The sequence below is a fragment of the Camelus dromedarius genome, chromosome 10 (genome assembly GCF_036321535.1).
Source record: "Camelus dromedarius isolate mCamDro1 chromosome 10, mCamDro1.pat, whole genome shotgun sequence".
NCBI classification, from domain to species: domain Eukaryota; kingdom Metazoa; phylum Chordata; class Mammalia; order Artiodactyla; family Camelidae; genus Camelus; species Camelus dromedarius.
Genome location: NC_087445.1, coordinates 61,597,758 through 61,624,869, shown reverse-complemented (window position 1 = coordinate 61,624,869; position 27,112 = coordinate 61,597,758). Strand labels below are relative to the sequence as shown.

General features: G+C 47.3%; 1 protein-coding gene and 1 long non-coding RNA gene across 5 annotated transcripts in view; one reads left to right on the top strand and one right to left on the bottom strand.

Annotated features, from left to right (window-relative positions):
* The window catches only part of TNC (tenascin C), a 91,102-nt gene extending 75,696 nt beyond the window's left edge, over positions 1 to 15,406 (top strand). For all 4 annotated transcript variants that reach the window (XM_031450297.2, XM_031450300.2, XM_010997369.3 and 1 more), the window contains 8 exons: positions 1,683 to 1,826; positions 2,593 to 2,723; positions 5,977 to 6,109; positions 7,744 to 7,895; positions 8,478 to 8,574; positions 9,452 to 9,613; positions 11,950 to 12,113; positions 14,703 to 15,406. In XM_031450297.2, the coding sequence (XP_031306157.1) occupies positions 1,683 to 1,826; positions 2,593 to 2,723; positions 5,977 to 6,109; positions 7,744 to 7,895; positions 8,478 to 8,574; positions 9,452 to 9,613; positions 11,950 to 12,113; positions 14,703 to 14,813 (1,094 nt within the window). In that variant the 3' untranslated portion in view covers positions 14,814 to 15,406. The remainder of the gene's footprint in view (positions 1 to 1,682; positions 1,827 to 2,592; positions 2,724 to 5,976; positions 6,110 to 7,743; positions 7,896 to 8,477; positions 8,575 to 9,451; positions 9,614 to 11,949; positions 12,114 to 14,702) is intronic.
* The window catches only part of LOC116152724 (uncharacterized), a 94,953-nt gene that overhangs the window by 35,738 nt on the left and 32,103 nt on the right, over positions 1 to 27,112 (bottom strand). The gene's annotated exons all lie outside the window — the stretch shown is intronic.

Here is a 27,112-nt window from a genome sequence, read left to right as displayed (position 1 = left end):
GCCTCAGCACTGTGGTGATATCAAGGGAGGCCAGCAGGCCATTCAAAGAAAACCAGACGGTGCACCTCCAGCCTCCGCACACTTCCCCAGCCTGCGCCTGCGCCTGCTCTCCTGCTAGTTCCTCTGCCGTCAGAGTGAGTCACCCTCTCTGGGCAGCAGCTCTCATCTCTCACAGAGAAGGAGTCTAGAATCTAAAATCTTAAACAGACTATTTCAGGTGGCTCTGGGGAGCCTGGGTTTCTCGGATGCCACAAAGGAGGCCAGTTAGAGCAAATGTGGTTGAAAAAATCAGTAATTATTTCCTTGTCGTTGCACTATCTGTGCTAATTTACTCAACTGGCAGATTAAAAACTTGTTTGGGGCACCAGCAGATTACAGCCACCAGAACGCAAAATTAAATACAAATAAGAGAGAAGAAAAAAAGAGAGATTCCTTTTGAGTGAACAAATCCATACTTTTGTCATAAGCAAGACAAGAAAAAACATGTTACTAATTTTAAACTCAAAGTATATGTGAGTTTCACATTTTATGGTTCAGTGTTGTTTTACTTTCAGTGACAACATGCGAGGGCACCATAATCTGCACTGGGGGCTCTGAAAACCCTAACTCAGCCCTGGCAACCACTTACAAGAGCTCTCTGAGAGGACGGAGCAAAGATGTGGTCGGGTCAGAGGGAAGCTTGGGTTTACTCTTTCAACTTTTCAATTTTTAAATATTCCCTGTGAACAGGAAATATGATGTCAGGAAAGATGATGTTGTATCACCTAAAATAAATTAGAATATAGTTCATGGGAATCATGGAAATTGTGGATGCAGGCATAGAAAATACCCTAGTCCAGAAGTAGGGGGCAGGGGTAATGGATGATGAGTGAGTAACCAGTTCATTCCAGTTTGCCCAGGACTTTTCCTGGTTTTAGCCCTGTAAGTCCTACAGCCTGGGAAACCTCTTAGTCCTTGGCAAGCCAGAATGGTCGGTCACGTACAATTAGGAAGTAAACATACACACCTGGGCACCATGGTTTGGTGTCCACTGTTGGACCTGACTCAGTGGGACTGAGAGGCAGTAACCAGGCTCTGGTGTGTCTGCATTGCCTGATTTTTGTGATCCCCCAGCCTAATGATTAGACATTTGGCAAATTATAAAAGGACATGAGAGGAAGTTGAAAGAAAGAGAGAGAGAGAGGGAGAGATAGAGAGAGGGGGAGGGGGGGAGAGAGAGAGAAAGGAAGGAAGGAAGGAAGGAAGGAAGGAAGGAAGGAAGGAAGGAAGGAAGGAAGGAAGGAAGGAAGGGAGATGAGCAAGCAATGGGACAGATTAAATTTGGGTAACCTGAGGCTTGGAGTTGTTACCTGTGATTCTGACTCTCTTCTGACTGGTTCCAAGGCCTCAGCTGCAAAGCTGTCTTAGCAGCACCGTGTGGAAAAGTCTCCTAACCCCCAGTTCCCCTTCCTTCTGATTTGGTGCCTGGAAAAATCCAGTCTCCACATGATAAATCCTTTGTATATGAAACGAGCACTCAGAAGAGAGAAAGGGGTATGAGTCATCTCAGAAATCAAACCTGCTTTTCTGCAGGGTCACTGAGAGTTTCTGTGTTACAAGAAGGTGTGTGCATTGTCGGCCAAGTCCTCTGACGGCCCAGACAGGGAGAGGTAACTGCCCTGCTGTGTATATTTCCTGTTTAGTGCCAGAAATTACACGCACGGTGTCTGGGAACACTGTGGAGTACGCGCTGACCAATCTCGAGCCTGCCACGGAATACACGCTGCGGATCTTTGCAGAGAAAGGGCCCCAGGAGAGCTCGACCATCAGCACCAAGTTCACAACAGGTACAAGGGCACTCAGAGCTGGAAGATGCCCACCCACAGCCTCTGTCTTTAACAGTAACCTTCCCCAACTCTTGTTCCTCAAGTCAAATCCTTGAAGTATGATGACAGTCAGTATCAGCTAAATTCACCAGTGCCCACTCAATCAAGGCCTTAAGAACCATTTCCTTTTGAACTGAAATGACCCTGCTCTCCCCACGGGCCAGGAAATGATTTTAAGAGGAAGGCTTTTTAAGTGGAAAACCAGTCCCCACTGGCCCTAAACCCAAGATTTAATGATCCATATTCTAGGCAGGGAAATATGTTTAACAGAAAGATTTTAAAGGCAACTTTTCCTAGATGTTCATTGGGTTTTTATACATTGAGATCTTTTTACAAATTGCAGCAATCAGACAAATGGAGGAAATGTCTTCTGAGTAGAGGTGAGCACCAACAACAGCATTCATCCATCCTCTTCTTCAGAAAAGTAATGATGCTGTAACGGTGTTCTCAGCTGTGTTCTCTTCCTCCCCAAATCCAACCAAAACCAATCAAGATCATATTGGGCTCAGGAAAACGTGGCCCTTAGGATGAAATGAACCACAGAGAGTGTAAGTCTTTAGAAATCACGTGGATCAACCTCTTCATTTACAGATGGGGAAGGTTTTGCCCAAGGTATACAGGTCAATGGTAGGGAAAGAACTTGAACTCAGACCTCCTAATACCTAGTCAGGGACTTTCGTCCTACATGTGCTAACATATTTGATATTAAATGTCTTATCTTCTCCAGACCTCGATTCTCCAAGAGACTTGACTGCTACCGACGTTCAGTCAGAAAGTGCCCTTCTCACATGGAGACCCTCCCGAGCCTCTGTCACCGGTTACCTATTGGTGTATGAATCCGTGGATGGTACAGTCAAGGTATGTTGAAGTATATAAACAACTCCCCACTGCTGGGTGAAACATTTACATGGTCCTCAAAGTAGGGAAGAATTATCTGGATGCTATTTCTCCTACCCCAGTGCAACTAGGGGGAGCTGGAAAAAATTTAGTAGGAATTGGACATCATGCCAGACCTTCTGAATCATATGCTCCAGCCTCCCTGTCTCATTTTAACCAGACTCCAGTTTTGACAGCCAGCCAAGGTCAAGAGCCACTGCTCACAAGATTTGAGGAGATTTTAGGAGCTGGACTCTTTGTCCTTTAATGTTTTATTGAGCAAAGACCAAAAGCTTCTTCTGCATCTTTGCCATATATATTATCTCACAGATGGCACCATTCCATTATATACTGAACTATATATCACCACGTTCTTATGACATCAACTGTTTACAGCTATTGTTATTTATTTTCTCTATCTATGAACTTTTTTTCTTTTTCTTTTTAATCTGAACTAACTTTAGACTTTCACACAAGTAAAAGAAATCTTCTAACCTTCACCTTCTAAACTTGTTATTGAATTTGTAATTCTGGTCATCATCCTTACATTTCCAAGATCTTTTACTTATTTTCTGCACCTTGATCTTTTTTCTAGCATATTATTTGCATTTCGTCTATCTTCTTCTCTTCATCTCTAAGAATAAATGTTCTTGGCATTTTATTCTACAGTCTGCACAGCGTTTCCTCCAGGGTCTTTTTTCTGGTTCACTGCTGCTTGGTTTGGGTCTCCATCTTTCATGTTGGAGACTTCCACCTGATGTCTGTTGGTCCTTCTGTGCTGGAGCCAAGAATGAAATGGCTGGCTGGGAGCTCTCATTGCATAGACAGGGCTTGTCCACTATGGGGCTCGCTGTAGAGTGACTGGGCAAATACCCAGCAATTTTGTTGGGGGTCTCCCAAAAATCAATACTGTGAGCCTTTTCTCTCAAACTCATCAGTCTCCTTGGAGAATCCTCCAACTTCTTCAAAGTAGGCTGCCAGGAGCCTACCTGGAGAAGGAGCCTGGGCTCCCACTCTTACAAACCTTCACTTCTTCTGTTTTCAGTGCAGCACCCCAGCCCCTCCCCCCAACCCCCAGCTGGGCCTTGAATTTGAATCCACAGACTCCTCTCTGGCTCAGCCTCTCCAGAGAGGAGACCTCAGCCCTTCATCTGGGCCAGGAAGGACAGCCATGCAGACTGTTGGGGAATGGACAGAGCTGGGGATTTGTTTATTACACAAAGTTTTAAACAAATCTTTGTTCAGCCACGCCCTACACTGGCCTTCAAAGGAATCTTTGCTTTTGTATACATGCCATTCCTGAGCTTGCTGGGCTCTGTGGCACTCATCAAACAGCCTCTGACTGACTCCACCCACTAGTTAATTAGCTCCCGGCTTTCTCCATTTTGCTGCCTCAGTTGTCACTCCACCTCACACTTTCCGTCGATCAAGATTCTGGTGATATCACATGCCTGCTGCTGTCTCCTCTGCCATTTCCCTCATCCTCGTGGGTTTATACTTTATATCCCTAAAATTAGTGGGTATCAGAAGCATATAAACTGGCTTGTTCAATATGCCATGTTTAACCAGAAGTGGACAAACATTTCTAGTTACTGTCACAACTTTCTTGGAATGGTTATAACAATGAACTAACTCACTGTGTGAGCAGAAGCAAGCCTCTCATCTTCTTTGGGTGTCAGTGTTCACATCTGTAAAATGAGTGCATTGGACTCACCAGTTTCTAAGGGCCCTTCCTGTTCAGGCATTCTAGGATTCACTGTTTACCTGAAGTCATCCGTCTCATTTCCATCTACCCTAAATGCCTAGAAAACTACTTTGCACACCAGTTTAGAAAGCTGATAGGTTATTGTATCCCCAAGTAATTCAAGGAACCCAGCTTTGTACCTGATCCTTCCCCAAGGACCAGACCTGGGGGCCATACAAAGGTCACTGCGTCACTAGTATCAAATGGGCACTCACCAAGGTTTACTTTCCTGAATGTCCAGTCCCCAGCTATATCTGTTTCACCCAAGAAAATCAGCCTGGTGTAGGAGGAAAGAGTCCTGGACAGAATATTAGGAGACAGGATGCAGAACCATCCTCTGCCACCAACAATTTATGGAGTGAGTGTAAGTCTCTTAGTCCTCTGAACCTACCTCCTGCTCCACTATTGGAAAAACCAGGATAACTTCACTTTCCCAGTTGTGAGGACGAGGAAGAACCTTCAGGGGCTTCCACACTGACTCATTATTGCCTAAACCCAGTTGGTTATGTTCACAGGTTGTAGAAAGCACTGGTGTGTTTGGTTTGCTAGAAATGTAGCTTGAATTCCAAGCCCCTGATACCAAGGTCATCTGCTAAAAGGTGATTTCACAGGCACCTGAAGCTTGAAAGAGGATTTGAAAGGAAAGAGGATCTCCTGCAAAACTGAAACCAATCAGGTCCTCTGGACAGCAGCACAGTGGCCAGTCATAATCTGCAGGCGTAGTCAGAACACAGCAGCTCGCAGCCACCATACACATCTGCCTCTCCTGGACATCCCTGTTCTAGAAAAGAGATGTGCGGGGTCAGCTCATGCTGCCACCATGCCATCCGTGCCCCTGAGCTGTTGTAATTACCTCCTGACTCGAGAGCCCCAAGTGACTGTGCATCAGAATCATCGGGGAGCTACTTAAATATATCCCTGGTCAGGCTCCACTTCTGACTCTTGTGATCCAGTTGCTCTGGGATAGAGCCCAGGCACTGTTTTATGGTAGAGCTTCCCAGAAAGCTGTGAAAGTGAGCCATACGAGGGACCACTGACCTAACTGGTCTCAAAGTCTAAACTTTTGCCCTTGGTGTGATTCATCTTGCTACCAGGTTAGGCTAAGCTCATGCCATTCACTTTTTCAAAAAACCTTCAGGAACCTCCGCTCCTTATAATGATAAACTTCAAATTCCATAGCTTGGCCCTTGGTAATCTGATCCTTGCCCACCTCCTGTACTGCTCCCCTGACTGAAATGTGGCTGAGGGAGGGCACTGCCTCCTCGTATCACTTGAGTTTGCTCTGCCCCTTCTGGCCCCAGGAGCTTTGCTCATGTTGCACTCTCCCCATCTCTGACATCCCAGAAGTGAACATGGAATCTGGCACAGAGTGGGGCTCAGTGGATTCCTCTTGAATGAAGAAATATGTGGATGGGTGAATGAATGAATGCACCGTCTGTATTCTGAGGATTTGTGTAGCCAAAAGCTATTATATTTTCCTTCTGCTCTTAGGAAGTCGTCGTGGGTCCAGACACCACCTCCTACAGCCTGGCAGAGCTGAGTCCATCAACCCACTACACAGCCAGGATTCAGGCACTGAATGGGTCCCTGAGGAGCAAGGTGGTCCAGACCGTCTTCACCACAAGTAAGGGGCTCAGGAAGCAGCCAAGCTTTGACATCAAACTTCATGAGACTAAACCAACCCTTAACTTCTCCTCCAACTGTTACTTTACATGTTTCCACCAAATCTCTGAAATGAATCAATTCACTGTTTCTACCTAAAAGCTGGAGGACCGTGAGTGCAGGAGGTTACAGGCCTCATGGCGAAAGGGGAGGAGGGCCAGTGGTGACAGCATCTGGGTTCAGTCCCTACCTCCACTACCTGCTCTGAGTGATTTAGGAAAGTTATTGCCATTCTACAAGCCTCAGTTTCTTCATCTATATAATGACATCAATAACTATCCCTTCCTCACAAAGACCTCTGAGGGTCCTTGTAGTGTATTTGAACACCAGCCCAGAGTGTGGCCCACTGCGGGGCTCATTATAAGCTGTGTCATTTTCTCTCTCCTGCAGCATGTCAGCATTTACAAAGGATGTTCATAATCAAAATCACAAACAGTCCTCCCACAAAGCTGGTACAGTGGGCCAGGATTATCACGCCCAGTTTTCTGGTGGGGAAACAGAGGCTCCCAGAGACAAACTGACCTGCTCAGGGTTATACTGTGAATTAGAGTCAGCCCTGGGCTCAGGTGTCCCAGGACCAGGGAACCATCCCTCCACCCTGCCACTGGATGTCCCCTGCAGATGGCAGACATGCAAGTTGTTCCGTTGGTGGAGACGAGGAAGGAAGCATCCTTTTCTGAGGAAGGGAAGAGTGGGCCTCTGGACAGCCCTGACCCTGGGATACACCAAGTGTACCCAGCGCTGCCCCCTACACTTCACACTGCCCTCTAGTCACTCTGCACACACTCTGCACAGATCTCTTTGCCAGATCTTACTCCAGGGGCTGGGGACACAAAACATAAGTGTGCCCTAAAGATGCTCTCAGAGCAGGCCCATGAAATAAACAAGAAAATAGCTAATGATACAGCCTCAGGTGAAAGTGAAGTACAGTGAGGAGGTCAGATCAGAAAAAAAGAACTTCTATGACCATCAGTTCTCTGGCCCACCTGCTAAGCCCCAAGATCATCTATTTCTATCAAGCTTTTAATTTTTTGCACCACATTATTGCACTTGGAAATTCCCCAGGCATTCTTGTGCTCATAGCAATTAAAAGACTTCTCCAGAGTCTGAAGGCAAGTTAGTGTCAAATTCAGGACTAGAACCCTTATCTTTGGCTTTAGAATCCTCTGAAGAGACAGAGATGCATCCAGCCTAACAGAGTGCCCTGACCCACAGTGTGCCACCCACTGGGTGCTGGAGACTCTGCTACCCTGGCCAGCACCTGGGTTTTCATCAGGTGCTGCCTGGCTGTTCCAGGTAGATGAAGGTCAGCCTGACACACGCTCCTCACAGTGACCCAGCTCTCCTCCCACTGATATCACTGGAGCTTCCATCAATATAAGAAACTGAAATGGGCCCCTTATATCCATAACCTGTAAGCCTCACTGCACCCCTGCAAAATAGCTTTTATCTCAGCTTGCACATGAGAGGACAGAGCCTCAGAGAGGTTGGGCTGCTTGCCCACAGGCGTCTAGTCAATGAGCCCCTGAGCTGCAAGTTGAAAGGTCCTACTCCAGTCCTGCTCTGCGAGAGTCACTCTTTCTTCTCATCCTGCAGCTGGACTCCTGTACCCATTCCCCAGGGACTGCTCCCAAGCCATGCTGAATGGAGACACAACCTCTGGCCTCTACACCATTTATCTGAACAACGACAAGGCCCAGAAGCTGGAAGTCTTCTGTGACATGGCCTCTGACGGGGGCGGATGGATTGTGAGTATCATGGAAACGGACTCCAGAGCTCTCAGGAGTTGGGGGTGGGGGCAGAGGAGGGGCAAAGGTCTTCCCCGTGCCCTCTGACACTAATGTGCATGAGGTTTTGCAAGACAGTGCCTGTCACATGGAGACACAGGAATTCTCTCTTAAACAAACACATGGGAAAGAAGCTGAGGATAAAGCACAGTTCCCTGTTTTCCTGTAATTTATCTTATTTGATCCTAAAACATCTGTGTGATCTATAATGGCAGCGGTCAGCAAGCCCATCATGGGTACCACCAGCATGGTCTCCCGCACACCAACATCCCGCACCAGCGTGGTGCGTTTGTGACAACTGATGAACCCACACTGACACATCACAACTACCCAAAGCTGGGCGGTAGTTTTCAAATCTGTTTTTCAGACGAGAATACTGAGACTCAGAAAGGGGAGGTGACATGCACTGAGTCACGTGGCAAATTAGCGGGACACAGGCGGGGATGAGTGCTTCTCCCACAGTGGATGCTTCTTCCTCTCAGAAAGATGTCTTCTCTTCCTTCAACAGCTTAAGCACACTTGATTCATTGGTTATGTTTATAGGTATTCCTGAGACGCAAAAACGGACGTGAGGACTTCTATCGAAACTGGAAGGCCTATGCTGCTGGGTTTGGGGACCTAAAAGAAGAATTCTGGCTTGGTAATGCAGCCTGTATGCTGTGTCCCAAATGCCCCTTTCTGCCCTCCTTGTCATTTGTCCTAACCTACAGCAACATGTGGGAGAAAAATGGATTACGAGGAAACAATAGCTTGGGTGGTCGACACAGAGTATCAAATTCTCAATGGAAGAGACTAAATTCTCTGGCTCATTAAAAATAAAAACCTGATCAAAGGAGAGCCAAAAGCCAGGCTTTAAGAATAAACCTAGCCTTAAGTCCGTCACTGGACCATACACAGAAGCAACCTCACTGGTATCCTTTACTACTTTAGTCCTGTGCTGACATAGGTCCCTTATAGCCATAACTTCTAAGCCTCACAGTGCCCTCACAAGGCACAAAATTCCCGTCTTGTACATGGAAAAACAGAGCCTCAGAGAGTTCACGTTGTTTTCCATAGGAATCTAGTCAACAAAGAGTTAAGCTGCAATTTGAAATCTCTCAAGCCAACACTGTAATGCTATCATCCATCCATCCATCCATCCATGCAACTCACATTTTCCAACAACCTATCTGCACAGGGCACTGTCCTTCATACCAGTGCCTGGACCAGGGAATGTCTGGCCATTGCCTTTCACCTGTAAGGAGCTGTAGAGTTTAAAAGGAACATTCTCCACCTTATCTCCTTTCATTGTCACAATACACTAGGAGGCTGGCAGGACAAAGATGTCAACCCAGTTTTCCTAAGGCTCAGAAACAGCATACATCTCACCCGGTGGTGTAGCAGCAAGGAGCAGACCAAGCTGCTAGCCCAGGTCTGTGTGATGCCAACCTCTTCAGAGTCGCTGTTCTTACAGGGTGAGTAGAAATGACAGCCCTGGTCACTGCACTTCTTTGGCAACCCTTGCCTGTCATCCACAGGGCTGGACAACCTGAACAAAATCACAGCCCAAGGGCAGTATGAGCTCCGGGTAGACCTGCGGGACCACGGGAAGACAGCCTATGCCGTCTACGACCGGTTCAGCGTGGGAGACGCCAGGACTCGCTACAAACTGAAGGTGGAGGGGTACAGCGGGACAGCAGGTAGGGGCAGCCGCACTTAGAGCCTCCGGAACCACAGAACCTTCTTGTGTTTCCAGCTACTTCCCCCAGTCATCATTCCTTCCTTCATCAGTCCATCCATTTGTCAACAAATATCTGAATCCCTACTAGGTGCTAATCCAGCAGAACTATAACTGTACAAAGTTGGGTGGATGTTTTGGTCACTGAAACATGAAGCGGGTTGGGAATTAGGACAATCAGGGTGGATTTGTGGCTACCATTGCTCAAAAAATACATCTTTTTCTTATCTGTTTTGAGATATCAGTTTTAGACTGAGAGAAAAGCAGTTGCTCGGAGCCTTAATTCTCACCTACTTTTGTGCTTCTCAACTTTATTTACATACATCTGACTCGGGTGGGGAATCTTACTAATGTGCCAACACAGTACGTCTGGGGTGGAATCCAGATACTGCATTTCTTACAAGTTCCCTGGTGATGCCACTGTTGGTGGCATTGCTGGTCTGCAGCTGCACTTTGAGTAACAGACAATCCACTCCATCACCTGACTGGATGAATCTCTTCTACAACATTCCTGCCACGTGGCCATCCAGCTTCAGCCTGTACCCTCCATGACAGAAGCTCACTACCCCACAAGCAGTCCTTCTTTCCTTGTCTGGTACATAACCTAGTACAGGTTTTTAAAATTTCTTTGATTTAAAATGGCCTTTGTATGGTTTTCTGGCTCCACGTTAAAGGAGAACTAAATAAGGAAACAACATGCATTCAGGTCCTCAGATATTTCACATGCATTACCCTCTTTTAATTCTCATCAAAAAACAACAAAACAACAACAAAAACATTCCAGGAAAATATTGCTATTACACAGATGAGGAAATTGAGGCTAAGAGAATCTGGCGATTTGCTCAAGATGTAACAGCCGGCGGAAGGTGGGCCTGGGGTGCAAGCTTGGCTTCAGACCGGTGTTCCTGGTAACAAAGGGGGGATCAGGTGTAAAGGTGGGACCACCTCACACCACCCCTGCCCAGTCCGGGTGGCTCTCAGTTACCTTTATGAAAACAGAAGAGACTGATGCTATAGCACATCCCCAGTCTCTCAGCCCTGGAAGAACCCACCCACAATGGGGAAAGTCTCCACAGTAAGATTTGCCAAAAGCCAGGCTCAGTCTAAGGAGAGACCAAACTCTTTAGAGATCAGTCTGGTGGCAGTGAAGAGACCCAGGGGCACAAATTGTTTTCATTCTTGCATTCTTCAAAGAATCCTGACATTTTATTACCTGGCAATAAATACCTTTTTTGTTGAAACGGCTTCAGGCAAGAAGGATATTGTTACACAGCAAGCAAAGGCACTGAGCTGCAGGAATGTGGCCTCCATCCATCTCTCTCTGTATTTCCAACAGAAAATGAGCCAAAATATGCCCCTTCACTGAGCTAACCCTTGGAAGCCGCACTCTCCTGTGTGCATTGACGACAAACAGCCCCTCCACAGAAGGGTATCTCATTTCATCAGTATCTAACTGCTCTTGGGTAGCTTGCTCAGTTAAAAAGGCACCCAAGTCCCTTTGACGACTTGCTCCAAAACAATAGGATAGAATGCCTCAATGCTCTGAAATTTTTATGCACAGCATTAGTCAGGGTTAGGAGTGAGGGGACATAGAAAAAAAAAAAGGTGCTTAAATGCTCCTAAAATTCAATACATTAAATTACAAACTAGATTTCCATATAGCACTGTATACAAATAGGCTTCTTGTCTAAGAATAAGGGAAAACTGGTCCCATAAACACTTTGAAAAATCATTGTATGATACACAGGATATTTGGTGACATCTAATGCCTGAAAGGTTTAATTATAAGCATAGCTCTAAATACTTGTACTAGGGGGAAAGCACACCATTATTAAATACAGATTTCCCACCTTACTCTCTGAGCTCCTTTGTGGAAAGAAAATGCAAAAACAATCATAAAGATAACAACAGTCGTGACCGTTAGCATACCATACTATCTGTTTAGCATATACCTTCATCGTCATTGTTTCAACAGCCCTCCGAGGTGGACCAAATCAATGTGCTAGTTCCATTTTATAGATGGGAAAACTGAGGTTCGGCAGGAGCTTGACTTGCGTGAGGTCACAGGGAGTGAGAGATAAGACTTGAAGTTGGACCCTTTTTCTACCACCTTATGCTGCTTCTATCAGAAATGAGTCTGGGGTGACACGTCCCATCCAGGCCCGTGTTTCATCCTAAGTCTGAGCCCAATGTTCAAGGCCGGCCCACCCCAGGGCCGTTCAGTTGTCACCCTGGCACTGCCTTCACGGCCCACAAGGAAGCTCCAGCTGGTTCTCAGTCCAACCCTCTCTCTCCCAGGTGACTCCATGGCCTACCACAACGGCAGACCCTTCTCCACCTTCGACAAGGACACAGACTCAGCCATCACCAACTGTGCGCTGTCCTACAAGGGGGCTTTCTGGTACAAGAACTGCCACCGTGTCAACCTGATGGGGAGATATGGGGACAATAACCACAGTCAGGTGAGCAGACCATGAGGCCCTGAGCAGGGCTGAGACGAGGAGGCAGGGACCTCAGGTTTAAGACAACATGTTTGTTCAAAGTGAGGAGAGAGCCCCCTGGCACTGCAGGTCAGGTAAAGTCACAGAAATAGCATATGTAGCATATGTTAACCAGGAAGGTCCCAAGGAGAACCGCTGGTCGAGGGAATTTCAAACACAAAAAGATTTCCTCAGATTAAATCTTTGTCTGAACCCCAAAAGGAAACATGAAGGAAGAGGCTGTCTGGGTGAACTGGGGGTCATGCTCCCCACCAGGGCACTGCCTCCTCACCCTGGCCTGGGGGCACCTCCAGGATCCCAGAAACATCTCAGGACAAAGACCACAGATTCCAAGTCCCCTCCTTTTATGAATCATACGATTGAGGCCCAGAGAAACATGACTTCCCTGAGGTCACAGAGTGAAGCTGGAGGCAGAGTCAAGCCTCCCCCTTCCAGCCCCCTCCCCCTGCATTTCCCTGCACCACACTGGAGGCTGTGACACAATTTCTGCAATCATAGAAACAGGTTTTGTCCACCCTCTTCAGAAATAGGTGAGCAAAACCAAATTCAACCATCACCTTACACTGAGCCCTGCCTACACCAGCAGGTGCCCTCAAAGTGGACGAAGTCAAGTGGGCTACTTAGTCAGAGGTCGTCCCCAGCCCAGGAAGGAGGGACGGGTATTCACACAGAGCCACCCAGCCTGACCCCTGGGCCTCAGGGAGTCTGACTCAGTCTGTAACCCGGGATCCCAGGGGCTTTATGCAAAGGCAAAGGCCCAAGCCGTGGCCAGCAGCCCCAGGGATCCTGACGGGTGGTCTCAGGGGGGTGTGGCGGCTCATTATCCTGCCCACTTAGACTTTATTGTTGTTGGGTTTTTCTTTCTGCTGCTGTTGGGTTGTTTTGTTTCTGTTTCCGACCGGCTTCTCTCTGTTACCAGTGATTTCCAAACCTGTGTTTACGGTGAGTTAACTGCCAGCAAGTGGTCACTGTGACCTTAAATGTAGACCTTACCTTGACATAGTTTCTGACACTTTTCAAAGCGTGCTCGCCTTCTCTAGGCCATGTGCATGCCACCTTTGCCCTGCCAGGGGCCCAGGACACGGCTTTTCATGCCTGTTTTACAGAGGAGGCAAGACCTGAAGGGCACCTCTGCACATCATCCTGCGTCTTCTCCATTGTAACACTTCCGCTCTGAGCATTACTGTACTGCCTTTCTCTCCTTGTCTCCCTAACACCGGTGTAACACAAAGTCCTTCCAAAAAAAAAAAGTTACAAGCCAAAAGGAAACTTCTTTTCCATCTTTCCATCCAATTTTGGAAAAGGGAGATGACACAAGAGGCCACAGAACAATAAGAGGAGTATGGTCCCAGCTCTGTCTCTGCTCCAGCCACTGTGTGGCCTCTGTGAGGTTGCTTTCCCTCTCTGGCTTCCATTTCCACCACGGTACAAGGAGGGCTTGCTTCCAGCTCTGAACCTCTAGCAGAGGGAAGAACAGGGACAGAGGAGGGCAGCACAAGGATCAGCCTGAGTAATTACAAACACACTTGCCTATGAGGTAAGTCAGCTGTTCTCAAATCCAGAGACTGCCCAGTATCAGTCAATGCCAAAAAAATTAGAATTAAATAGAACGTCTACTTTTCCCCTCATTGCACCAGCCATTAACTTCTCCACGGACACATTCCCTCACAGCCCCACAAAGCTTAAAGAGAAGGGGGCTCAGCACACGGGGTGGAGGCCTCAGAGGAGGACCCTCTGAAGCTGACCCCCACCCCTAGTAGGACAAGGGGGCTGAGGGATTCAGTGGACAGGTTCTAACATCATAGACTTTGCTAAAAACCCAAACATGGAACTAGGAAGCCCAGAAATAAATAGTCTTGTCTCTTCTTTTTTTTTTTTTTTAAATAGTCTTTTCTTGAGGAAAATTTTGGCCAAAATTCCAAGGACATTTCTCCCTACTTGAGACTGGGGAAGTAATATTTACTGAACACCTACGATGTGTCCAGCGCTGTGATAGCTCCTTTACAGATTCATTTAGTCTTCACAGTATCCTTTCAAGTTTAGCATTATTAGACCTTAAGAAAATAATAGTGAACCTGAGGGCTCAAATGTTTTGATAACTTATTCATGACCATCTACCCGTAAAGTAAGAGTACTAAGATTTAACCTTATACATCAGGTTGCAAAACTCGTGTCCAACTATGTTCCTCCTGCCATTCCATACAAACCCCAATTAATACACTCCGTAGGAATCCTGAGAGTTATAGACCCCCCTGCATATAGCTACTCAACTCTGTAACCTCCAATCATGACCTGATTTGCTTCAGATCAAAGCTCAATGCAAACTCAGGTTACTTCTGCCTGAAGTTAAAAAAAAAACAAGTCCAATTCAGTCAGCCCCTTTGAAAGTTTTCACTACACAGATCAGCAGACAGACAGGCAAGAGACTCCTGTGAAATACCAAATGGTCAAGCTGAAACAGAACTCGTTTTGTCCCATCAACTGAAGAGTCACGGTCAGCGACCACCTCGCGTAATGGAAACCAATTTAGAGATCTCCTCTTTTTCACAGGGTGTTAACTGGTTCCACTGGAAGGGCCACGAATATTCAATCCAATTTGCTGAAATGAAGGTGAGACCCAGCAACTTCCGAAATCTTGAAGGCAGGCGCAAACGGGCATAAATTCCAGGGACAACTGGGTGACAGAGGAGTAGGGCCCAGAGAAAGAAAATAGTTTTACCAAAGCATCGATGCAACCAGTCCGACCATCAAGCCACACCTGGGCATTTGGCAGGAGTTCAAGGTGACCATGGATCGTCGGGGCCAGTGGCAGCAGCACCGGCCTCACCCACTCTGCGATACTTCCTTCACACCAAAGACCACAGTGTCCAACAGGCTTCTATTCTGATTCAGCAAAAATCTTCCAGTGACAGCATCACAATGACTTTCCTTCTCTTGGGTGGCTCTGGGAATGGGAGCGGGTAGGCTGTACAGTGGTAGTTTGTTTTAGAACCAGCTGTATTGTACACAAAGCTGTATAATTAATTATCATTATTTTTGTTAGCAATGATTCAATGTGCGTCTTGAATCCGTCCCTTTTTTTACATTTCAGAAAGGCAATACTATTTCAATTTTAAGGATATGATTAATATTATTAATATAATAATAATGATGATGTTGTAAACTAAGGATTTTTAAAGAGATCTTCCTTTCCAAAACACATCTGGACAGTACCTGATTTTTTTTTTTTTAATAAAAGCACAAGTACTTTTAAATTTGTCTGCTGGTTCTCCTTTAATTGTTGAGCCTAAATTCCATCAAAACCAGTGTATTTGAACAAAGGAAGGAATGTTGGAAGGGAGAGATCGGGGGGGATGCTGGTCAAGTGGGAAAAGGGAGACTACAGGCTGGGAGAGGAAAAAACCATCTCTGAACAAAGATGAACAAGTTTGGGGAAAGCTTATAACTTAAGATTCAGCTTTCTGCTCAACATTTCCAGGGCTAACAGTTTATGGTTTAAAAGCTGTTTTTATGCCCACTTCCTAATGCAATCTCCTAAAAATTCTATGATATGGATGAGGTGACAACTGTTATCCAACAAGGGTTAAAACCTCCAGAGGCAGACTGCCTGAGTTCAAATCTTGGCTCCTCCATTCCTTAGCTCCCTGACCTCTCCGTGCCTCTGTTTCCTCATCAGTAAAGTGAAGACACTCACACTTCTTAATTCCCTAGCATTTCTGTGGAAAATAAATGACAGCATCCCCATGAGGCGCCCCCGCATGGTGCCTGGCAGATACTAAGTGCTCGTGAGTTGGCCATCACTACTACCACTTTATAGATAGTGGACTGGGGTTCACAGGAGTGCACTGACTTGCCCGTGGCTACTTACCCAATTAATAACAGAACCAGGGCTCAAACTCAGGCCTTCTGGCCCCAGTGTCCTTGCTCTTCCCCAAGATCCTGATGAAAATCTCTCCTTCCCTGAGGATACTGTGTCATGGTGACAGAGTACAGATTGCAGAATGAGGGGTGTGGGGAAGTTACCTAGATCTTTCATCAGGCTCTACAATCCTGAAGTCTTGGAATTAAAAAGAATATTAGGAACGTCTCCTTCTACTTTACTCGATGCCCCCTGTGTTGCCCACTCAGGCCTGAACACATGTAGTGATGGAGGGAACTCACCACCCAGAAAAGCAGATCTGTTTACACTCAGTGACTGTGAGTCAGAATCACACATTATATATACATTTCTCTTTTAAAACAAGGATGGAGCGGGAGCAATTCTCAGTTCATTCTCTTAGGGATTTTCAACAAATCGACTTATTTAATGAAAATGTCTGGGCTGATCGGCCTCACTCAAATGGAATGTGATGGCTCCGAAGCGAGGATCAGAGGAATCTATGGCTCCAGCCAGATTCTGTGCCGCAGAGTTTATCTTGCTTTAATAAATGCTGTCATGTTATATACACAATTTGCTGTTCCAGATCATAAGACTTGTTGCTTGCAATCCAGCCATAGCAACACTCGCCTTGCTGTGTAAACCCAAACAAATGGGCTCCCTGTAACAACCAAGCCTTACATGGGAGGCTTAACCCTCTCCTGGCTGCTGACTCAGGATTTCCTGAACCCCAACCTACCCCCTCCAGAGGAAGACAGATATAATGAGCTGCTGAGGCATCCCCTGGAAGCCACACAAGAATCAAATTCCCTTGGTGAAGAAACCACATCAAACAAGAATCCTTAAAATCATGGGTTCGGAAGACTGTAGATGCCTCCACGTGGGGACCTGATAGGCAAAAGGCCCGAGGCCATGGCATTCAAAACCTCCACGGCAGGTTTCCGATTGCCTACACTACCCAAGTTCTGGTCAGAAGTGTGAGTTCAGTATTTCTCACATACACCTTTCAATGGCTGGCTCTGTGGCTTTGTTCAAGCACACTCCTCCATCTTGAAAGGCCTCCCAAAACTCTACGCCACCTCAAAGTCCAAGTCCACTTCCAACCCCATGACACACTCCATAGCTCTCCACTGAAAATTAGTTTCCGGGGTGCCTGGTTTCCCCTTTACCCCTCCCCCACGGGCTCTCCCCCTTCTCCCCGCTCTGTATCTTTATGGCTACCCTGTGTGAATTCGACCAGTGGGCTCTGATGCCCTCTGGCTTCCAGTTGGTATCTAAATGGGCAGCACGTGGACACTGAATGGAGGAGATGGGTGCAGATGGGGTGGTGGAGTCAGTCAGGGTACTTGTTTCCCAGCTCCATCCCTATAGCACCATGGCAGGCTGGCCATCACGTTGAGTGAGGTTTCCTCATAAGAGTCACAGCGCCTGTCAACTGGCTGTCTCCACACAACTCTCTCCAGGTTCCAGGTAACTGCTCCTCCCACCTGCCCCTCCAGGCCTAGGGGAGGCCTCTGCACATCAGCTGGTACTAGACCTGAGGAACCAAGCTAGCCCTCGTGGTCCTCTTCCGGCCTGCCCGCATCGCTGGAAACAGTCCCTCTACTTAAACTCCCCTCAGAGACCCTAACAGGCACGCCCACTCTGGGGGATACCCGGGCCCTCGGTACCGCTGTTACAGCTGCCTGCCTGCCTTACCCCTACTAGCACCTCTCTTCCCGTGTAGTGGACATTCGTCATTTAATGGCGTCCCAGCATCCAAACTCCTTTCTAGTTTTGGAGACTCTCCCAGTGGGTGAGGACCCTGCCTCCCACCATGAAAGCCACTGGGGAGAACATTCTTTCCTCCTCCCCATGGTGGCCGGAGCACGGGCACATAACTTGAGCTCTGCCCACTGGATACCTGCAGAGAGAGTTTCAACCTTCAGCAAGGGATGCAAACCGAAGAGCCTCTGAGGCCCGCTTCTCCACAACCACCATCACAGTATCTGTCCACACAGCCCCATCCTTTGGGACTACAATCCCTCCCACCTTCTCCTCTTATCGGCTTGCCCCACCCAAGCCATCCTCCTTCCCACCTCACCAACTCCAGGGTATCCAGGGGGCGCTCCTTGTGGGCTGTGCTGACTGGTTCTCTTCTCCCGGGGTTCTCACTTCCCTTTTCACTTATAAATCAGTACTGGGTAAGCCCTATGTGCCCAGCACTGAGTGAACAAAATAACCGTGGGCTCTGCCCTCACGCAGCCTCCATGCCAGGGAGAGGATGCCAATGTGAGTCACACATTCATATCACACAAGCGAATGTATAATTGCAAACTAGGGCATTCTTTGGAAGCAGATACAAGACACTAGGAGAACATCTAACAGGGACCTGACCAGGAAGGCTTCTCTAAGGAAGGGCAGGGGAAACGTGATTTAAACAGTAAGTAGGTGCTAACCAGTGAGGGATGTAGGAGAGGCAGAGAGCAGAGCATTTCTATAAGCCCTGAGCTGCCAGGCTGCTCAGGAAGAAAGCCAGGAGCAACAGAAGCTACAGTGGTAACAGCAACCTGGTTCTGTAGCTTCTTTTGGTCCAGAATAAGGATTTTGATCTTTTTCCTAAACACAGTAGGAAGCTAATAAGGAATTTTAAGCAGAGGAGTATTATAGTCATGTCTGTTTTTTTTAAACCATCTTTCTGTTGCGGTCTGTATTTGAGCCAGAAAATACAGACAGGAGAGAGCTGTAAAGAGGTCCCTGCAGGAGTCTGGGTGAAAGGCGACGGAGCTTGCAGAAGTATGGTCCTGGAGGTAGAGTATATGGCTCTGAGAGATGTTTAGAAGGTAAAACCCACAGGACATGGGGTCCCAGGGAGTTCCTCTATGTCTACACCCCTGTTCCTGAGCTACCCTCAATCCCTACAGGGAATTTTCCCTGTCATTTCAAGTAAGCCAGCCTAACTAGGGATGTGGGGAGCTGGGCTCATGGCCCATTAGCTCCAGGAACTGGGAGGACTGCAGGGTCCTACAGCCATAGGGTGCTGCGCTTCAGAATTTGGGTGGGGTGGGTGAGAGACTCGGGGAGGCTCCCCTGGGGTTACTCTCACTAGAATGAGAACTCTGATGATGTGGGAGAGGTGGGGGGGGGGAGCTGAGGCTGGATGCCAAGGGTGAAGCTGGTGCAGGCCTTGCCTCAAAGGCTTTGTATCCTCTGAGCGCGGCTGAGAGTGCTGAAGGCACTTACGCCAGCAGTGACATAGCCAGCATCGCCCTTGGGGAAGCTCACTTCTGCAGCAGAAAGGCATCTGCCCCTCCACCCCGTCCTCAGCCTCGCCTGGGTGCATCTTGCCAGGATTTGGGCTGGTGTTCGATATGAGTTGCCAGCAGAGGGCTCACTCCCGCATCCTCCTCCATCCCCAGAGAGCCCTGCAAAGGAATTTAGAGCTTGGAAAGGAAGCAGGGAAAAGCTGTCCTCTTGAGAATCACTCCAATCCTATCAAGACTGGAAAATAGATTTCAATGTGTTATGGAAGGAAGACACACACAGTCAAAATAAGTAGCTCCCACATTAAGCCAGTACATTTGCAGTTACAGGTAAAGAAGCTGTGTTTCAGAGCAGTGAGATGATTTCCCCAAGTTCACCAGGCTTGAAGTGTTAGAGTCAGTACTAAAGCCTAGGTTTGCTGACCCCTTGGACGGCAGAGCCTTGAGGAGCACCCACCTGCACTTCTGTTCCTTTATTCATTCCTCCACTCAGCACACACGAACACCTGCCATTTGCCAGTTCCCTCTGAACACTTATAGTCTGCAAAGCCAATGTGATCATAACAACTGCTTTAAAGTAATTGTGTGTGTAGTCAGAGCTGAACTTGAATTCCAAATTTTCCAATTACTAAATGATCTCAATCTAGTCACTTAATTTTTCTAAGCATCCCTAAAAGTGGGAATGAAGAGGACTGACGCTCATGAAAATCTGGTATGAGTTAAAAGAGAAAACAGGCAGCGCCTGGCCTGGAGAAAATGCCAACACAGGTCTCTCTAACGTTGCAAAGACTTTTGTCCAAAGTGGAGCATGTGGGTGAAATACTGAAGTCAACCAGTAGATGGCAGCCTCCCCCGGCTTTAGGAGAGCACAGTAAGGCTGCGTTGATGCGGTGCCGCCAAGGGCTCCCCGGGCTCACAGACACTTTCAGGAAACAATTTCATGGCACTCAAACCCCTCTTTCCAGGAGTGGCTCACACCTAGCCCGAGACGGCAGGGGGTGGCAGGAGCCTCTTCTGTTTTTGACTTCCCCTTTGCTACACAAAACCTCCCGTCAACAACCACAAACCCTCTTGCTCAGCACCTCTTGTACACTGTGGGGAGGGCTGGGGGGGACAGGCGCGTGGGGACATGTCCAGTCCCCACTCAGATTCTGCAGAGAGCTGGCAAAGACCTCCCCCTTCTCTGGTCTTGTACTGATGTCCCATCACTAATTTTCCTTTGTGTACTAAACCCCTACTGCCACCTGCGAAGGCCGAGTTCACACGTTTCCTACTGCCGGTGCTTGTTCCTTTGGCTTGCCCCTGGCCCCTCAGCGACAAGACTCCTGACCTCCTTCCTCACTGCATCACTCCACTGCAGAGGGAGGCGGGTCCAGAAACGGGGACGCGTTCCCGTTGCCTTTAGTTGCTGCTGTTATACTTTCCCGTAACCTCTAAAGCCTGCTTTAGACGACAGTCCCTCCACATAATCCTGAGGAGCGTGGGTAGCTCTGAAAATGAAGCCAAGGGCCCTCTGTCTGCAGGGCTTGCCTCCCCGAGACAGTCTATACCCCAAAGAGGTACAGAGTGATCTCCTGAAACACCAAGTCCTGTCATCTCATTCTGCTGCTCAAATCCCTCCCTCCAAAGCTTGCCTCAGGCTTAGAGCAAAGCCCGATGTGACAGTGGCCTTGGAAGCCCTGATGCTTCCCTTCTTCGACCTCTCTCTCATGATGCTCTAGGCACAGTGGCCTCCCGACTGTTATTCAAGCCCAGCAAGCACCCTCCCACTGCAGACCCTTGGCCTGGAATGCTCTCTCCCCCACTGCTCCCCCTTCCCCACTCCATGCAGGGCTCACTCGCTCACTTCCTGCAGGCGGCCTCTCAATGTCACCTCCTCAAGGAGGCTTTCCCTCACCTACTGCGTAAACACTCACGTGCACAATCACACATGCACACACGGCCCCCCATCCCCAGTACTCTTTACTTTTCTCCATGGACATATTGCCACTGGACACACTACCAGTTTACTTAAGTGTGTCCATGTTTTCGAGAAATCAAGCTTTGTGAGGAGGGGGGCTTTATGTGCGTCTCCCCTCTGCTGCGTCTCCAGCACCTAGAATGGAGCCTGCTCTGTCGTTTTTCAATCACTCCATGTTGACTGAGCATGTGAACAGACCTGGAGGAGAGGTGAACGGTCCCTACTGGCCTCACCTTATTTTCCTAGTCAATTCACTGAATGTTGACTTTGTTCCCAGCTCATTATTTTAAACAGAAGCAAACTCAGAAACAAAGTGATTTTCCCAAAGTGGCCACGTAGTCAGTATGGACTCAGATTCAGTTCCTGTCCAGCCATATCATTACCTTGACCGATCAGAACCTAATGGTAGGATTTAAAGCAACAGGAAAGGTGCTGCTCTATCAAGAGCCCCAGACAACAGCCTCTCCCAGGGAGGAACAAGCTATGGGCTAACACTGTCTCATAGCCAGGGAGGGAGAAATCCAATAGGACATTTAAAGGGGAAAGAAAAAAAAAAAACAACACCATAGATATCAGTCATTTCAAAGACAGAGCATAATATATGCCCAAATAAAATCACTCCTCTGGAGACCTTCCACACACATTGTCTCTTGGAGCGCATCCCCCCAATTCTGGACAGAGGCCCCACCGCCTCGGCACACAGTGGACCATCATTTCTCAAAGATTGATGGGAAGTGGAAAATGCATCTGATCTCTCAAGCCTTTTATTTACAAGCATTAACTTTAAAAGGTTACTAAAATAATAGAAAGAGAAGGGAGACAAATTTCCAGTTATGGCAGAAACATCACTAAACTGGATTTACCTAGTTATGGGTTCAAAAGCTTCTCCAGAACTGCCACTAGTCCAGTGCAAAATGAGGCCTGGAGAGAGAGAGAGAGAGAGAGAGAGAGGGAGTGTGTGTGTGTGTGTGTGTGTGTGTGTGTGTGTGTGTGTGTGTGTGTTTTCCCCGCAATCAAGGCCTTCTAAGCAATTAGCAGAGGAGAGAGTGGAGCAGGCCCCAGGAGTGTGAAAGGAATTTGAGAGAGAGGAGCACAGGAGACCCAGCTCAGTGGAGACAGAAGACCACATTCCACCTGGATACCCTTCAGGCAGCACCAGAGTCAGGTCTGAAAAGGCGTCTATCTCCACCCAAAAGCCCAGTTCAAGGCAGCAAAGAGCTTCCAACTCAGTGCAACACGGGGTTAGCGTCAGAGCAGGCTACAAACTCCACGAGGGCATGGGCTGTTCTGTGTGCCCATTCACAGGGCGTAGCGCGTGAACACAGCAGCTATACAATTAAGATTTCTTTTTTAAGAAATATATTTATAATAGTTGCCTGGAAATTATTGGGAAGGACTGTGAGGTCACACCCAGGCTTATCTGAAAAGAGGGTTGCCCTCAATTAATAGATGCTTCAGTGTATCTTATAGATGCTTTAACATGTTTGTCATTCTTAGAATGGTACATACTTAGACAATCAAGATAGTGAGACGACTAGAAACCCCACCTCTTTAGAGAGAGGGAAATGGAATAATAAGCAGGGATGTAGTCTCTGTCTCAAAATCTCTGAAGGTCTGTCATGGAAAGGAGAGAACAGATTTATCTGTTGGGAGGCAGAGGGAAGAACTAGGGTCCAATGGTGAAGTCTACATGGGGACAACTGGCACTCAAATAAGAATAGAAATTCTAACGAGCAAAGCCATCCAGAGAATAGGCAGCCACAGAAGCAGTGAGCACCTGATACTGGAGGGATCCTGGGGCTTCGTGGTAGTTCAGACACTAAATAGTGGTGTAGTGTCCCTTCCAGCCCCAAATGGACTTACTCTGCACCTCTGGTTCAGTTACTTGTTTCATCCAAGGTGTCTAAAATGTTTCTACTCCAGATTTCCAGTGTCCAGCCTGAGCCCCAAATACAACAAAAGGAAGGGCTATCATGAAACAGCTGAGACAGCATGAAACACAGATATTACTCTTAAGAAGAAGGAGGCCCTTTACACGAGAGGTAATAAAAAGAGAGTGTTGATTGTCTCTCTGCACAGACAGAACCCCTCCTCCAGGGAACACCCTGAGGAGGACCCATATTTGCAAGATGGCAACATCATGAACCTCCTAAAAAAATCTAGTTTCATTCATTTCTGCGAAGCAAGCTCCTTACAGAAAAAGAAATCTGCAACCCCAACCATGACCTACTGCCAGACTCTCACTGCCTCCTGGGCCAGGATATTGGCTACAAGAGATTGCTCAAGGCCAAATTTCACTTTCTAAACTTCTCTTGGGAAGTTACAGGAGGCTTGCTCAAAGTCACAGTCTCCATAAAGAAGATCTTAAGTGTAAAAAAAGAGATCATATTATCATTCAGCTCCCTATCTCAGACACCACTTCATCCTTTCTTCTGCACTCAACCTAAATAACTGAGAGCATTCAAATGGAATTTAAATGGCTTCATGTACAGCATACAATACTAAGGCTTAAGATCGATCATAACAAGACCACTAGGGAAGGAGGTAGAAAACTGCCTCCCCAACCAGAAAGTAGGTGTGGTGGGGACAGGAATCATCTCTTAACAAACTCTGTATCAGCAGCATCTGGTAAGGAAGATAGACATATCCTAAACCAATGAAAGAATCAATTGGTTTCAAGCTCTGGCTCTGCTACAGAATTAGCTGTGTGACCTTCATTAAGTTACACAACTTCTCTGAGCCACAAGTGCTTTCATCTTAAATCAGAAATAATAATAGCTACATCAAATGATTGCAATAAATGCAATAATGTGTATAAAGTGCCCTAGAGAGTGCCCTAGAGACACAGATTTGCGCCCAGTAAATGGTATCATCCTCCTAGTCCCTAGAACCGTATTTCACGTAGTAACATTTGTTCACCCGGTAAACATTTGCCTTGGTTGATCTGTAGGTGGAACTGATATGAATGCTCTAGGTTAATTTAGGAGAAAGCAGACAGGTGAGTTCAGGTGCCTTGGGTTCAGGTAGCTGCTCCACAGAAGAGTTTGGGGCAGAGGGAGGGAAGGCAATCTAAAATTTAAGTGCCTCTCTTCTAACTGTGAGAGGCAGCTAACATTCGTATGTGTCTTCCGTTTACACTCTGATTTCTAACTTGGTATTTCAGCTCCACAAAGCAGAGTCCCCAGGTCTTCCAGGGGATTCACATAAGATTCACACATTTTATGGTTTTTCCATTATTAAAACAGGATATATAAACACAGTAAACTCTACTCAGAGAATCATTTATTCTTAAAGGAACCATATAATAAATTTCTATTGTGTCTGGTCCCCACTCCCTGACCCCAATGAGTTTACTTCTGCAAATGGACCCACAATGGATGCTGTGATCAGGAATGAAACATATGCCACCCCGCATGTTCCCTCACTACCTTAACTGCAAGGAAAGTAAAGACAAATTCACTGCCATCACAGCTCAGGTCTGGGGCATAATCTATTCCTTCCAGATCTTTCCACTGGTCCCTGTTCTCTTTTCCATCCTAATGATTAAATTTTGCTTCTGTTTAATCCATAAACCACTTTAAAAATTTCTGTAGAAAAGTAAGATAGAAGATCATTAAAATATGAAACATACACAGATTCCCAGTGTGGGCCCCCTAGTTTGAAAGCAATACCTGATTTCTTTCCCTCAGATGTAACCATCTTTAAATGAGTGATGATGCTAAAAAATAATAATATCGAACACTTAAAATAGCTCTGGATGGATGCCAAGCACTGTTGTAAGTGCTTCCCGTGTAGAAACTCATGTAATCATCACAAAAATCCTGGGAGGTAAGTAATACCGGTATGCCCATTATACAGAGAAGGAAACTGAGGCATAGAAAGGTTAGGTAACTTCAAAATTACACTTCTGAGGAGGTGCTTTATTTAACCCAGTTAGGATCAAAATGGAACACTTTAACCTAAAACCTCATCATCTGGGAACCATGAAGATGACTGTGACCCTTGAACAATGCAGAGGTCGGGGCACCAACCTCCCCCCAGTCAAAAATCCAGGTATAACTTTACAGCCAGCCCTCCATGTCTGAGGCTCCACGTCTGCAGATTCAGTCAACCACGGACCCGGCTGTACTAGAGTTCACGTTTGAAAAACTTCTACATATACATAGGCCCGCACAGTTCAAATTCCTGTTGTTCAAGAGTCAACTGTATAATCAATACACTGCAAATGCTGGTGATGGAGCCAGCCCACACGGTTAGGACACTGATTTTAACGATAAGGAGTGTATTTTCCCTCTACCATTCAGGTTTCACTCTCAGGAACTGCAGACCCTGGCTGTAGAAACAATGAAAACCAAGAGACTGTTGTAACTGGGTCAGAAGGGAAAAAGATCCACACGGCGTGAGGGCATGGACCCTGACGTCTTCTCGGCTGACACGGCAGACTTGCCGTTCTGCAGGCTCTCCCCAGTGTGGTGAACTGAGACAGGGATCGTGAGGTCATTGTGAAAAGAACACTTCCAGCCCCAGCTCCTGACCACAGTCTGTGACTCACACCGTGTTCAGGCGAGCTGGTCCTGCTGAGCGGGTCTCATCTGCGGCTCAGGAATCTAGGGTCAAGGGGAGGCAGTGCCCTGCTGTTCCACATCCCAGAGTCTCCAGAATTCTAGGGACCACTGCAAGCTGCTTCTCCTGTGGACCAAGATTCAAAAAGACACTCTCTACAGGTCTTAGAATCCCTATGTCTTCAGGGTTTTGAGATAATCTACAGGATAGAAATGTAACTTCACTGACATGTGTATACAAGTCGTCACTTTTCCCAACCTTGAATGACATCATCAGCATGGCCACACTGAGGGAAAGAAACTCAAATACAGGAAAGTGCTCTTTAAATGGCAAAGCAGGACCAGGAAGCGCATTTTGTCCATTCCCAAAAGAGCTTCCTGCCGGCCCGACGTTGTCTGCAGAAATAACACTGGACCTCTGGTCTCCTCCTGAGCCCCACTTCCTACTGCCTGGTCCTTCCCTTGCCTGCTGTGCCTGACTCTGACATCTTCTACCCAAACCTGATCATCAGCCAAAGCTTTAGCACTCCTTTGACATCCACTCCCTGGACCAGGGACGTTTGACCCCTATTTTTCTATAACGACCCCTACCCAAGCCTGCTGCAAGTCTTATTTGAACTTATCCCGTCACTCAGACACATGAACAAGCTGGTAAATTTTAAGTTACACTGGCCAGGCTGTCAGAGAAGGATCATGGAAAGAAAAATACCATGGGATGGAGCAACCACAGGCAGGCTCCTTCAGTTAGGATGACAGGAAAGCCCCTTTTGAGAAGGTAACATTTAAACCTAGACCCTCAGTGGGACCCAGAGCACAGCCAGTGCGAAAGGGCCCAACTGGGAAGCACCTTGCTGAATGAAATGGCTCTGGCAGACACTTCCTGTATCCAGCATCATCTCTGCCATCAGTGCAGCTGCAGCAGACAAGCGGTCCTTCAAGCACATGCCTCTAAGCCTCTCCACCTCTCTGCCTCAGGGCTTTCTTCAGAGCCTGGAAAGCCCACTCAGATCTAACCCAGGAACATTTTCAAAGTGGGAGGTGGGACCTCCCTGGGACCCCTCAACCAGTGAGGGACAGGAGCCCTGGATGAATGTTCAGGCTCCTCTCCTGCAACAGGACAATTCCGAGGCTCGTTTACCATGCCTTCTCACAGGAGCCCCTGAGGGATGGAGCGGAGCCACAGCCACCCAGAGCAAGAACTGAATACCAGAGCACATATGGTCCTTCCCTTCTCCCGGTCTCACCGTGCCCACACCCTCACTCCTGCACCCTGGGATCATCTGCAAGCTCTTGCCTCAGGCTCTGCTTTCGGCCTGATG